Here is a 15,214-nt window from a genome sequence, read left to right as displayed (position 1 = left end):
ACAGTACTAAAATTCTTCTAGGAAAATACAATACAAAAGAACTAGACAACCATAAAGGAAGCAAATAACTAATCTGAGGTTATAGCATATATTAATTGTCCTACTAATTTCATTTGTGAAAAAAACATTCAAAAGAGAAATGTCAATGTCATAGTTTAAGAAAATCTATTTTAAATTAAGCAATAAATAATCTAAAAGCTACAAATACATGCAGTGACAACTACGAATATCAGCTATTTGGTTTTCCTTTAAATACAATGTTTTTATGTTACAAATGTCGTGGAACTGAAGCAGCCCACTGTACATTCCTGGAAATAGACTTCAAGGCACATCTGGTTTACATTTAACTAGTTATGTCACTTGAAACACAATCTAAACCACAGTGCTTGCTGTTAAAATTTTAACTTTCACAAACTCTCAGAGCTCAAACAACAAAAGTAAAATCAAAGTTTTGTAACTCTACTCTGAAATATAGAGGAACTTTTCTCTATTATTATTGGCATTAATTATATACTCAAGACATTGAACATAAGCTGGGTGGATACATGAATGCAAACAAAATTAATGAACAGAGAAAATATGAACACAGAAAGCTAGAATCTGCAACGGATCTGGCAACAGTTCTCTGTCTAGTCCTTGGACATCAGTTAAGAAAGGAAGAATGAGGAGAACTGCTTTCAGCAGATGTATTTACTGTTTGCATGCAATGGCAAAAAGGAGACCTGGGAAAAGAGAGATTAGTGGCCTTTGGGTTTTTGCTTGCAAAAGACTGTAATAAACTGAAAATAATTTAATAGTGGGCAAAAGCATATAAATAAATTGACCATGGATAACATTTCTATGGTCAACATTTTTTACTTTCAGCAGTTTCATAATATCACCATCATTTCTTTATTTATGTAACATATAATTCTTTCCTACAAATGACAAATTTTTAGAAAAGGTCCCATTTATTAAGAGCAAGTGACCTTTGAACATAGTGAGTACATATTACTCCCACTGTTGCCAGATCTGTTACTAAAGTGCTTCAACTTTTAGATAATTACCCCATATTGTTGCTGTTGTTTTAGCCGGTCCTGAGGCTTGAACTCTAGGCCTGGGAACTGTCCCTGAGCTCCTTTTTGCTCAAGGCTAGTGCTCTATCAGTTGAGAGACACAGCACCAATCCTGGAATTTTTTTGTGATTAATTACAGATACAACTTGGGGGAAAATGGGTTTGAGAGGGAAAAAACTGGCAGTAAAACGAGGGAAGAGGTGACACTGTTCAAAAAGGAATGTACTCAGTACCTGACCCATGTAACTGTTAGCCCTCTGTCCATCACCTTTTCAATAAAAATAAAGAATATCATGGTTTTTCCTGACTGGGCTGGCTTTGAATTATTCTCCTCAGATTTCAGCCTTCCAGGTAACTAGGATTACAGGTCTTAATCATCATACTGCATTTTAAAATCCCACTGGCTCCCACTCTTTAGCGTTCAAGTAAGTGTCAGAATCTCACTTTCACTTCTTTGGTAGTCACTAACTTCTGACTCCATCTTCTCTATTAAAATGGAAGGGATATTCTATAAGTAATCACTGATAATTCACTGTTCACACCATGAAGAATCAGACTGTCCATATCACGAAGAATCTGGTTCTAAGAATCACACTAATGGGTCTCAAAGCAGACAGGAAGCAGATCCTACTTAAGCCAAGACATTATCCTCTGCTGCTCTGGCTCTCAAACTTTCCTGAGATTTACCAGAAGCTTGCCTTCCAACAGGCAAGAGAGAAGATGAATAAAGACAGGGGGACAAAAGTGTAAAAATGAGGAAACACAAAAACAATACTTAGGCATTTCATCTCCCATCTCACAAAAACAAAACAAACAAACAAAAACTCATGGAGAAAATATCGTTGGACTGAGATTTTCCCAAGTACCTTTCTCACAGCAACTTTCAGGATAGTTGATGTTTGAAGAGCAAGTAAAAGCTAGAGAATAAAGACTCTGAAGTTAAGTTTATTTGTAAAGTCCGAACTTTTCAGGAAGTCTTTTTAGGTGACAGATATTCCTAACTCTTAAAGACCCCTGATTATCTATAGAGAAGACAAATCTTCAAATGGAGGTTCGGGAGTTTCTGCAAAGCTAAGGAGAAAACAATAACTACAGCTAAGTTTCCAAAAGCAAGACTTTATGCTAAGATGTCCTTTTTTTCTGTTTTCTTTTTGTTACTGTTGTTTCCTTACTCTTTTTAGGCTAATTACCATTTCCTCAGTGGTTCCCTTCAATTCAATCCATACTTAGAACTGTGGTTTGTAATAGTGGTTCATCAACTTTAGTACAGTTACTTGTATTCTGGCATCTTGCTCAAGAAGCCTAACATGTTTCTGTTCAAAAGAATGCTTTGAAGTTGGGCAGGAAGATGAGGAGAGAAGGCTAACATCTTGTTTGCATACTACTGCTACTGCAATATCTTTGGCCATGGAATCTGTCAGATCTACACTTTCACAGATAAGGAAAGAGCTATTCACAGAAACTGAGGATGAAATCTTTAAAAACAAGTTATTCTTCAGAAGTAGTAATTGGATTTGAGAATGTAGTGGGAGTCTTCTCCAGGCTCACATAAAGAGATGTAAACAGGGCAGTGACCAGTAGTCATGCCACCAATGATTCTGGAATACACAATACTTTGATCAAGACAGAAAAGCATAATAGGATGTACTCTGCACTCAGGCCATCTCACTAAAAACAAGGAGAACCCTAAGCATTTAACTCGTGTAATTTCCTGTGTAGAAATATGGTGTTTTTTTTAATCTTGTGTGTGTGTGTGTGTGTGTGTGTGTGTGTGTCTACATGTGTACACATGTCCTAGTACTGGAACTTGAACTCAGGGCCTGGCACTGTCCCTAGCTTCTTCACTTAAGGCTGGCATTCTACCCCTTAAGCCACACTTCCACTTCTGGATGTTTTTTTTTGGTAGTTAATTAGAAACAAGAGCCTCAAAGTCCTTCCTGCCATGGCTGGCTTCAAACCATAATCCTCAGACCTCAATCTCCTGAGAATTACAAGCTCGAGCCACTGGTGTTTGTTTTTATTTTATTTTATTTTTTATTTTTTTTTTGTCGGTCATGGGGCTTGAACTCTGGGCCTGGGTGCTGTCCCTCAGCTCTTCAGCTCAAGGCGAACGCTCTACCACTTGAGCTACAGTGCCACTTCCGGTTTTCTGGTGGTTTATTGGAGATAGGAGTCTCACGGTCTCTCCTGCTCGGGCTGGCTTTGAACCTCGATCCTCAGATCTCAGCCTCCTGAGTAGCTAGGATTACAGGCGTGAGCCACCAGCGCCCAGCTGTTTTTATTTTTAACATAGAGCCTTACCTTGTACCTCAGGCTGTCCTCATACTCACCATTTTCCTGACTCTACCTTTTGAGTGCCGGGACTGCAGGCATGCCCTCCAAGCCAGGCAGGAAGAAGTTTATAAAACATTGATTTATGATCTTTTTTTGGAAATGATATATCAAATAGAAAAGTCAAGTTTCCTATGACTATAAATTGATTCAAGTGGTTTCTGTTCCAAATATTTTCTGGTCTAAACTTTTGGGGAGAGCCCTTACTTCATAAATAAAATGCTTACAAGCTGATTTTGTTATTGTCATTTTTGGCTCCAAGGCTCACAGTGGTAGTGAAAACGGGTAAAAGTAAACACAAATCTGACATTTTATTTCAGCAAGTAAGTAACAGAGCTCCTTCTACTCTTCTTTTTCTCTCTCTTCATTTCTCAAGTTGTTTATATTTTGTCTCAGTGGAACAAAACTGATAGTGTTTATAAACTGGGCTGGATGTGTGCTATTTCTGAAGCTGCCAAATTAGCTGAAAGAGATGACAGAACAAAGATCCACACAATGCTCTTTTGCTTACATTGCTTCATTGCTGTCATTAATGTTTACGCTTCTCTAGGTACCGCTACCTGTTGGTAAGGATGGCAGGAAAGACAGCCTCACCTTCACAGGTTTCTGTCTCCATCCGGAACACATAGCCGAGGGGACACGTGCAGCTGTAACTCCCCGGAGTGTTTCTGCAGAGTCCGTTATCGCAAAGGAGTCTGTTTACCAAGCACTCATCGATGTCTGCACACACCGGTTGAGAGATAGAAGACACTTCCATTAAACACGTTTCACTGTGATCAGTCATGTTTCATATGTTAATTCTCGCCAGTGTCTCTGACTTGGTACTACATCACACTCTTTCATCTTATGCAAAAGACACTGATTTTTTTGTATCTTTGGTATTGGGGCTTGAACTCAACATATCACACTCTCAGTTTTTTCACTCAAGGTGAGTGCTCTACCAGTTGAGCCATACCTCCACTACCCACATTCTGCTTATCCTTTGGATGTAAAAGTATCAAAGACTTTTCTTCCCAAGCTGGCTTTGAACACTCGATCCTCAGATCTCAGGCTCCTGAGTAGGTAGGATTATAGTTGTGAGCCAGAAAAGCCTGGCTAGTTGGCATTTTATTTAGATGGGCCATGTTCCTGCTGGGGGATAGTTTTTAAGTTCCTCTGAAATCCCTGGTTCAGTGTGCAAGGGCTCATGACTTCCATATGCTTTTTTATCCAATGATAGAATTCAATTAGATACACTTTAAAGAACTGTTGAAGTCGATTACAAGGTGAAACACATTGGCCTCCATGCTTATGTGCAATAATAAGGATTATGGTATTTTTTTCACTCTTTTCTAATTAAAATTGTAAGACAAATGCAGTAAGCAGCAGTTAAGCAAAAAGGATTTATTACTTTATCATGTTTTTATCGCAGAAATAATTAGTTACAAATGGAATGTGAATAACGTATTTTGTATATTTCTTTAGCAGACTAGAACTCCCTGGGGAAGATTATCTAAACCCTAAGTTCAGAAATTCACATTGACTTTCATCTTCATAGCTGCTCCTTTGTTTTTCCAAGTGTAGCTGATGACAGAAATAAAAACTAACTTGGGGAAGAGTTCCTTTCACTTAAAGTGCTATTTTTAGCCTTATAAATAATAACCGTCCTTATATCAGGCAATATGCCATCATAAGAAGACATGGAAACACAAATCAGAAAACACACTGCCAGTAATTCCAGCACCATTGATCATATTGTTCTATATGTTCCATCTGATCCTTTTCTTTTTGGGTATTATGTTTTTCCTCCAATTCTGAGTTTTTTGAGGTGTATTTTTTAATTGCATTGTATTTTTAAAAGTTACAAATCAGTGGCTTCATTTTTCTTTTAAAATCTTAACTTAAATCTTTCACTAACTTATTTATCCACATCTACTTAAAAGAGAAGTTTAGAAGTCTTATTACTTTTCAGTGTGTGCATGCTCAAGGAATTTCTTTGGTTTTATTAGGGTACCTGTATTTTCAAGTAAACTAGGAAGCTCATCCAGAAGTGACTTTGCTTCTTGCAAATAAAATCTTGTTTTACATGTTTTTAGAAATGTTTAATAATCTTTTGCTAATGCCCTCCCGTGTAGGTATCAAAATCTATTCTAAATACATTAATCTATCTGTATGCTTGGCTTCAATTCAGTTATCTAATGGTTATTGCTAAAAAAAAAAAGCAATGCCAGAAACATAAAAATTCATGTTTCTTTCTGACCAGAATCATTAACACTTGATTGCAAAGATGAGTTGTAAAAATTGTTGCAAATAATGACTGATCCACCATTCTGTAATACAGACTCACATAGTCTATGGGAAAATCCAGATATTCCCCAAATTTGTGAACAAGTGGACTAATAATATGTCGCGAACTTCCTTATTTCCACCCCTTTCATTTTTGTTAAACATAAATTGCAGTTTTTAATCTTATAAAATAAGAAAGAAACACTCATCTCAATGATCATCATTACCTGTGTTGCAGGTAGTAGTTGCTTTACGAAGTATAACCTATGACATTTTATTTTTTCTGACTATTACCCATGCCTATTTGTTACTGAAATCCATCCAAATCTTAGTGAAAACATACAGAATAAAGAAATACACAGAACACAGTAGACCACTAATTCAGTATCTATCGAGTTGGGAAAGTAATATTTATCTAGTAAGAACCACTAAGAAATTTGATAGTGTGCAGTGAAATTTGTTTGACTCTAGTATTTTCACATTAATGCATTCTACAACAGAAATCTGAAAAACTGTGAGAGTTCTAATTGTAGTCATTTGTTTACATTTACTCTTCATCTTCTTAACCATGAGATTATAAGAAAGGCTCTTGTATGTACATAACAAGTAACGTACCAATGCAATTCCTTCCAGAAGCATCTGGTTCATAGCCACTGTTGCAATTACAACGATAACTACCTCGTAAGTTCTCACAGATCCCATTGGCACAGATATCGGGGTCCAGAGCACATTCGTTGATATCTGCATTAAGCACAGACAGTTTAATATCCACATACATTGTAGGTCAAGGCAGGTCTGATATGTAACATTCAGCAAAAGGTAGTGCTTAACTCTGCAAACTCACAAGTTCCCTGCCTTTTGGAAAGAAGAAGAAATAAAATAAGAAGGAATAAAATAGAGGGATACAGGACACTAAATTAGCATACACTAAAAAAATGAAGGACAGGAAGGTGAACAAAGTCTGTGTCTGTGAAGACCTAAAATTAGGACAGGATCAACAGAGGTGAAGGAGGGTGGATATGATACAAAAAATCCTTTATGTACATGTACAAAAATAGGAAGGGGAAAGGGAAAAACAAAGAAGAAGAGAGTCTCATCAAGATTCGCACCTACAGATGTATCAAACTGAAACTCCTTTGTACAACTCATTGATGCTAATAAAAATGTTAAAAGATAATGCGAAATTAATGGGTAGGGAAGACAAAATGCACTGGCTTTTTATATGAATATATTTTCACAGTAAATATACTCACATTTTTATTCATATTCTAGCCATAAAGCTCTAAATCAGGTTATGTAATCATTGTAAGACTGAGAATTGATTAGTTACCTCTTCCATCCACAGTGATACCTACTCCACTACTACAAAGGCCATGGAATTCAGCTGTATGACAAAAACAAATAAAAATTATCACCTCTAAATTATGCCAATTCTACCTACAATTCACTTACAAAACTCCAATGTTATCATTTGGAAGAATTTTGTAAATTAGTTTCTATAATGACAAGTTAATTTGCATTTTCTAGCATGTAAACATTAAGTATTATATTATTATAAGAAAAAGTCTAATAAGAATAGTATAAGCATACCAAAATTACATGAGTTTGAAAAGTAAATCATTTGTGAATATCATTATGAATAAAATAATAATAATAATACTAGTAAATGTTACTAGTAGCTTTCTGTTGCTTTTTTTTTTTTTTTTTTTGGTTTTTGGTTTTCTTTTTGCTTGTCCTGAGGCTTCAACTCTGGGCCTGGGCACTGTCCCTGAGCTCCTTTTGCTCAAGGCTAGCACTCTACCACTTGAGCCACAGCACCCCCTTTGGCTTTTTCTGTGATTTTAATTGGAGATAAAAGTTACAGATTTTCCTGCCCAGGCAAGCTTCAAACTGCCTTATATCTCAGTCTCCTAAGTGGTTATGAATACAGGCATGAGCCACCAATGCCCAGCTTTCAGTAATGTTTACATATAAAAACTTTAAAACATCTAAATCACACTGTAGAAATTAAAGCAATTAGAGAAAAAAGTAACAGATAAAACTATGTAATACTATTTGCTGAATGCCACTACAATATATAATATATACAGATATATAATTATATATATACAATATATAATATATACATATATATATAATTCGCTGAATATATATATAATAATAATTTGTTGAATCTTCCTAATACCAAACTCTTACAAGGGAGAAAACTGGAACACTATAGGAAATACAGTAACTTGACCAAGGTTGCTGAGCTTGTGAGTAGATAAGTAGGTCTGGTGCTCCATTTGATAAAGCATGTAGCATTTTATTTTCAGTTATCTGTAGGTATTTATTCAGTCAATATCTTACTGATGTAATCAAGGTTCATCAACTTGGATTAATAACAGTAAGTAACTTGAAAGCTTGAGTATGTTGCTAGAATGGTAGTCTCCTGGAAGTCAAACTTTTCAAAATCGATGCCACTTTGCTGATGACCTTTCTTTTCCTCCTACACTACCCTTTTATCAACAATGTAAAACAGTACCCATTGTTTTATACTCCTACTACTATTGATTTGTCTATAAATTTTCTGGTAATAAAACCAAGATCTCACCATAATGTTTTTAGAGTAAGAATCTTTTTATAAGGAAATCTACTATTTGCATTTCTACTATGTGAAATCTTGTTTATGCACACTGTACTTTTTCTATAAGGGACTTCAATTTTCTTATTGACTAATGTAAATTCTTTTAATATTTTTTTTGTCCATCGTGGGGCTTGAACTCTGGGACTGGGTACTGTCCCTCAGCTCTTCAGCTCAAGGCTAGTCCTCTACCACTTGAGCCACAGCACCACTTCCGGCTTTTTCTGCTTATGTGGTGCTGAGGAATTGAACCTAGGGGCTGATGCATGCAAGGCAAGCGCTCTACCACTGAGCTACCTTTCCAGCCACAATTCCTTGAATATTAAGGACTGAAATCTCAAATTTTTCCAGTTTACTGATGTATTTTAGTATCTTTACTGTCTGCTTTGAAAATTTCCCACCATAACAAGGTACTTCCACCTTATTCTCAAGGTTTAATGCAAGAACTAACTTCTTTTCCAAATGTTATGATTGATACTCATGATTTAATTCATATCTTTCTCATTAACTTAAAAATTTCATCTTTTTATATTTTACCTTGCCATCTATAGATTAATTTTACTTTTTATCTAGCCCTGTAATATTTTTTATATTTTTACCATTATATGAAGCTTAGTATACTTTAGAGCAAAGACCTACTCAATATCATTCTTTTCTTTAAAACATTTAACTTACTCAGCAATTCTGCTAGATGTATCAAATAATTTTTCAAGATTTGAAACAATCCACTTAGGACTTTGATGGGAACTACAAGCCATGGCCTGGAAGGAATGGCTTTTCCCCATCATCAACACAGAAAGTTCTTATTTATCTTTCAAGACCTAAGTAAATGCATCTCCCTTCTGTGAAGTCTTTCTCAGCTGCCTCTAGCAAGGAGTTGCTCAAATTACTTGTCCCTAACAACTAATTCCTTTCTATTCTTCCTGTTGGTTTATATGTCTCTTTTAAGACACTAATCACACTGAATTGTAGTTTATATGTATGCTTGCTTGTATTCTTAACTATCCCAACTTTAAGGAAATATCAAGACTATATTTAGTTTTGAACCTCTACTGTACCTGTATATTTTCAACAGACACCTAATCTAAGTATGCATGAGTAAGAGTCACTCCTATCTACCTAAGAGTCTGGACCTATTGTCAGGTCTGGTGCAGTAACACCAGAAAATAATTCAGAAAAGAAAACTGGATTGTGATGTATTTATAAAATTGAAAATGGCAAGGTAAATACAAGTTATGCTGTTCATCCTCGAAATGACATCACAGATCAAAGAAATTGGGACTGATGTATATGCATGTAGCAAATCTATGCAACCATCAGTAACCATTATAAGGGCATGAGAAGATATATCTTTTTATTCACCATGTATTCTCTCTGCTTAAACATATATTAATAAAGCCACAGTCCATTAAAAAGATGCTTCACATATCAGTACAGAACTGAGTTTGTCTTCTTCCATTCAAAACAATGACATACATGTCAGAAGTGCTGCACTCCTTGGCTAAGTATCTAATCTTACATAACTAGGTTCTTAGCAGGTATGAATCTGGCAGATGTGATTACCTGAAGTTTTAGCGGGACATGGCTGGCAGGGCTCTCCAAAGCCATAGTCTGGGTTGGCACAGCAGCATTCAGATTTGGTCACGGCACCGGGGAAAGGACGCACACAAGCCCCTTTCTTGATCCCACCGTAGCAGGTACTGCGCATGTGAGTATCTAGTGGAAAAGGACAGTGAGAGGGATAGAGATTTCTAAACCAAAAGCTTCATTAACCCTAGAAGCCACCCGGATTAGAAGCTTTTTAGTTTGCATTTGTAGCATCTAATAGTGGTAGTAAATGAACAAACATTTGTAGAGTGAAAGAAAGATTAAGGGCAAATACACAGCCCCATCTTTTCTTTTTGTTCTCCAAAGTTACATGTGGTTCATGCTTCTAACCTTAGCTATTTATGTGACTGAGATCTGGTTCAAAACCCAGGCAGCAAAATCCTTAAGACTCTTATCTCCAATTAATCACCAAAAGAAGAGGACTGGAGCTCTGATTTAAGCGGTAAAATGTCAGCCTTGAGTGAAAAATCTAAGGAGAATGCCCAGGCTCTGAGGTCAAGCCCCAGTACCAGTACAAGAAAGAAAGGAAAGAGGAAGGAAGAAAGGAAGGAATGAAAGAATGGAGGGAAGGAGAGAGGGAGAAAAGAGGGAAGGAAAAAGCTGTATGTATCACAAAAATACCCACAATCCTATTTCTCACAGGTTTCACTAAACTCAAGTTATGTCCAGTTATGAATACCACTTTGATCTCTAACCACTGGCTGTCCTAGACTCATGCTGGCATTACTACTGTTTCTACTTGAGAACGAAGTTAAACTATCTTAAGATGACTGACAATTCTTGACCCATGAGATTTCTTGCTTCAGCTTCTGAATTAGAACGTCTTCTTTCTCAGCCCTTAGGACACTTTTGACTATTTTCGTTTCATATAGTCCATAAATCCAGTTGTAAAAAAGAACAAACTAGCAGTCAGAGTCCTTGGCAAGGTGCGCAGCTACACTGTAGACATGACCTCATGGAGAAATCAGGGCCTTAACTCTACAGGACAGTCGCCATTCCTGCATTACCGGGGAGGAAGATGAGGCTCAGAAGGTTTTCAGAAATATTGTGGAGCTCAGGAATCTCTAGTGACTGCACTAGGACTCAGAACGAACCTGTGTAACTTCCAACACGCTTCCTCTTTCCACTATGTCAGCCTACATTCCACAGAAGCACACCCTGCTCGGTCTCTTACTCTCAACTATGAAATATGCTATAATTTTATGAGGCAGTAAATGGTGACTATAAAAAATGAAATCATCAGTAAGTCTAGAGAAGCAATCTATTTTCTCGTAATTTCATCAATGATAGCCCCCATCATAAATGTCCATAACTATTCATTACTTGTTAGAAATGATGGCACGTGTTTATTATACAAAGTACCCTTCTATTGATTTCTTATGTTCTGAGAGGCTGCTTATTAAAGGACTGAGATTTAAGATGTATTAAGCAGTGAGATATTTTTATGTTCAAATAGGAAAGAATCATTAAATTTGCCACACTCAAACCCTGAGGATCAATTCTTAGGCTCTTTCTCCTTCTGCTGTGACTGAGTTCACTCTAAGTTACACACAAATAGCCCAATACAAAGTAGTATTGACATAAATATTTCATTGTTCCTGATTTCTAATATTATTTTATGATTTCCTTGGATATCACCAAGTATCCTGGAAGACATGAAAAATGGTGAACATTTCTGTTTTCATGTTAGGAAGATGCACATGTACAATTTTTAAAAGGAGGTAAAATGCCTATAGAACTAAATTTATAGGAGTATATAAACAGACATAAATTGCTCTAAGTTTAGCGCTCCATTGGAGATTTTACTTGACACTTTCCTTATCTATTAAATAGTTTATAAAATAAACAAAAGTGTATTTGTTAAGCGCAGTGCCTAGAACACACAGAAAATACTCAAAATGGTGGCTTCTATAATTCCCTTTTTCATTTCACAAGGATAGCTGACTCTTCATTCACAGACTCCATCCTGGGACACTTAATTCATATTTTACTATCAAATACTCTTAGGCCAAGATTCATTCAGTTGGGCAGCAAAAAGAGACCAACCTTACAAGTATATTCAGAATGCAATCTCAAAAAGTTGCTTTGAGGGGAGTGTTTATAAACCAAAGGGATAATGTATCTCTCTCATATATACTACCAATTTCCAGCATGGTTTCTCTTTCTGAAGAATAAAATTTTCTGAGGATTTTCCCAAGTGATAAGTAAGTTCTATAACCACTGGAAAATACACATGAATGGAAAATGCTTAATCTATTCTTCTTTTCCTTCTTTAGTGTTGACTTGTTTACTACTTAAAGCCGTAACTTTTAAAAACTATCCACTAAATACACCTCTTTTATAGCATAAAACAATACTAAAAGTAATAGTTTACATACTGAACTTTTTTTTTTTGAGTCCATCATGGGAGTTGAACTCTGGGCCTGGGCGCTGTCCCTCAGCTCTTCAGCTCAAGGCAAGCGCTCTACCACTTGAGCCACAGCGCCACTTCCATACTGAACTTTTTGTCTTAGGCTAGACACCATTCAGTGTTTGGCACTGATAAAATATTTAATAGTAATATAGTTAATCAAAAGAAAGAAAAGGGGCACAAAGAGGTAATTATCTTGCAGTCAATGTCACTGTTTCTTTTCTTTCTTCTTCATGCATTTTTATTTGTATATATTAATGATGTTTTTATTATGACTGGTTCAACCAAAGAAAAAAACTATGCAGGACTTACCAACAGTTTTTGATAGGCTTTCTGTGTGAGGACAAAAAAAAATGATGCTTCATGTCTGAACACTGAACTAACAGTTTAATTCACATGTGAGTTGCTTTAAAAAATCCTCCCTTCAAAGCTAGCTTTGCTCTCACTGCAAACTTCAGAAGAATCATTTAGGTAAGAGCAAGAGGCAAGGAAGCATATTAAGAGGAAATAATATTTTAGTTATCTAAGCAGGAAGGGGCTACATTCTTTTAACAGCATTATTTGAAGGTACCCCTGAACAAAGTGTTGACAATGTGCAGGCTAAAATCAATTCTAGCCTAGACAGAGTAGATAGCTTTGAGTGAGTAGATTTTTCTCCATCTGCTGGTTCTTGCTGATCTTTTCTTGTCCCCTTCCCCCCGCCCTACTCCATTTTGGGATCCAAATATTTTGATTCACAGAGGTACCAGTAAGGTATTACCAACTATGTCTAAGAATTTCATTTCTCTTCAATGTACTTTGAAACCAGTATTTCTGTTTTACTGTATAGCCTGAAACACAGATGGTACCCTATAGAGAATCCATCCTTGAACACTCATAAAAACCCTATGGAGAGAAAACATCACTCATATATCTTTGTAATCATACATTGCTGCCTTTATTAATGGGACATAGTTTGAGCTTTGAAATACCAGTGACATACTATAATCTCTGTGTTCACGTCTTTCTGTAATGAATAAATAAATCAGTATCTATTGTCTTTAGAATTTAGTTCTATATTATTATTAAAGATGCTGGTATACTAAGAACACACTGGGGTCTTTACCCATATTTTTATACAACACTACTTTATTAACATAATCTATATACCATAGAATTTACCCACTTAAAGTCTGCACTGAGTAGTTTTCTTGTTAGCATACTCACAGATACAACTGGTTTTAGAACATTTTCACCACCTCAAAATATCCTTTAGCTTTTATCTCTCTCTCCCACCATTCCCATTCTCTCTACCCTGAGTAATCACTAATATGCAGTGACTATGTATTTTCCTATTGTGGACATTTCCAGTGAATGGTATCACACAGGGTATAGGCTTTTGTGTCTGATGTATTTCACTTGCTGGGTTTTTAAGGCTGATCCATGTAATTTTTCTATGGTTGGACAGAATTCCCTTGTATAGACCTATCTCTGCCCACGTGTTGCCACTTAGAATGTTTCTCTTACCAACACACACACGTCCATCCACACCCACAGCCAGGCCTGGGGGGCAGTCACAGCGAAAGGATCCTTCGTTGTTGATGCAGTGCCCGTTCATGCAGATGCCGGGGGTTTGGCATTCATCAATGTCTGCCCAGATTGTCAGAAGTCAGCCATTACTGAATAGCAGGGTCTACTTGTGGCCACTATGACATATTATCAACCTTTTAAGTTTATACTTTGCAGAAGAACACATAAATATGAAAGCAGATCTTACACAGTTTCAGATAGAAACAATTGTTTAATAGATAGTTCTAATTAATTAAATGAAAGCAATTCATCAAAAGCCATGGTAAAGTTCTGTAGCAAAATTACTTTAACTCCAGGTAGATGCTGTTTTTCTTGTTGATTTGATCATTTCATGATAAAATAATTTGAGGAATCTTTTACATTTTTCTATCTGGTTGAGTCTATTGAATGAAGCCCAACATTAAATGGCTTCTTCAAGAGAGGAAACAAACTTCAAACAAATTACTAGATCATAGACATTTCAGGATTAATGGATTACAACATTTGTAGTTAGGAAGTTGCTAAAAATAATTCTCAGAAGGCAAAAGTCATCTTAGAAGTATATGTAAGCTTAAGAAATGCCGAAGCAAAAATCCACTCCACACTCGATCACAATGCTCATCTTGTGTGCTGTGTGAAATCTCAATCAGCTAATCTCCAGATAACATACCAGGGCCACAAAATTTCTATTTAGTCTTTTACTTCCTTCTTATGGATAGTCAAACATCTATCTATTATTGAGAAATACTGAGAATCACTCCTGACTTTCTCCCTCTATTATTCCTGGAATTTCACTGAATGTATAGAGCTTGATAATAAGTCTTATTTGGATTATAGAGACAATGTATTCACTGGATTTATTTTGTCTAAAAGGAATATAAAATAAAAACACACTTACTTCAAGTCAGAATTACAAAATGTACTCCATATTACTAAATTTGAATTATGAGTATAAATATAGTTTTATTTATTTCTAAGAGGCTCATCTTTTGCTTACTAGTTATCTCTAGAATTTGCTCTTCAAAATGTCCTCACTAAATCAAAAATTGTAAATTATAGTAAGATTCCAAATGGTTTGAAGGTTAACTCCATGAAAAAGATGCAATTCCATAGCCATACTGAGTAATGATTTTTAAAAAATCTACTTCTGGAAACAAGAAAGAAACAACCTTGCACAATCTTGTCTTCTTTTTATTCAGCTATGAAGTGAACAGATACTATTGTTTCCTTCAGACATGATAAAACTAATCTGTCAGTTCCTTATTTTTCTCTTGTGCCATTATTAATTTTGTAAAGATGTTAGTATTCCCTGGACGACAGCATGTTTTCCTAGGAAGCTTTATAGACACCTGTGTTACTGAATTCTGGCTCACT

The 15,214-nt window shown here is 35.9% G+C and overlaps 1 protein-coding gene across 1 annotated transcript in view; it reads right to left on the bottom strand.

Moving 5' to 3' along the window:
- Positions 1–15,214, bottom strand: part of Fbn2 (fibrillin 2) — a 193,388-nt gene that overhangs the window by 78,654 nt on the left and 99,520 nt on the right. Inside the window, exons 15-19 of the mRNA XM_013015529.1 lie at positions 13,799–13,921; positions 9,838–9,990; positions 6,982–7,035; positions 6,267–6,392; positions 3,981–4,106 (exon numbers count right to left, since the gene is read on the bottom strand). Coding sequence (XP_012870983.1) covers positions 3,981–4,106; positions 6,267–6,392; positions 6,982–7,035; positions 9,838–9,990; positions 13,799–13,921 — 582 coding nt within the window. The remainder of the gene's footprint in view (positions 1–3,980; positions 4,107–6,266; positions 6,393–6,981; positions 7,036–9,837; positions 9,991–13,798; positions 13,922–15,214) is intronic.

The sequence above is a fragment of the Dipodomys ordii genome, unplaced genomic scaffold, assembly GCF_000151885.1.
Source record: "Dipodomys ordii isolate 6190 unplaced genomic scaffold, Dord_2.0 Scaffold27, whole genome shotgun sequence".
NCBI classification, from domain to species: domain Eukaryota; kingdom Metazoa; phylum Chordata; class Mammalia; order Rodentia; family Heteromyidae; genus Dipodomys; species Dipodomys ordii.
Note: the sequence above shows the minus strand (reverse complement) of the source record. Positions and strands in the feature narration are given on the sequence as shown.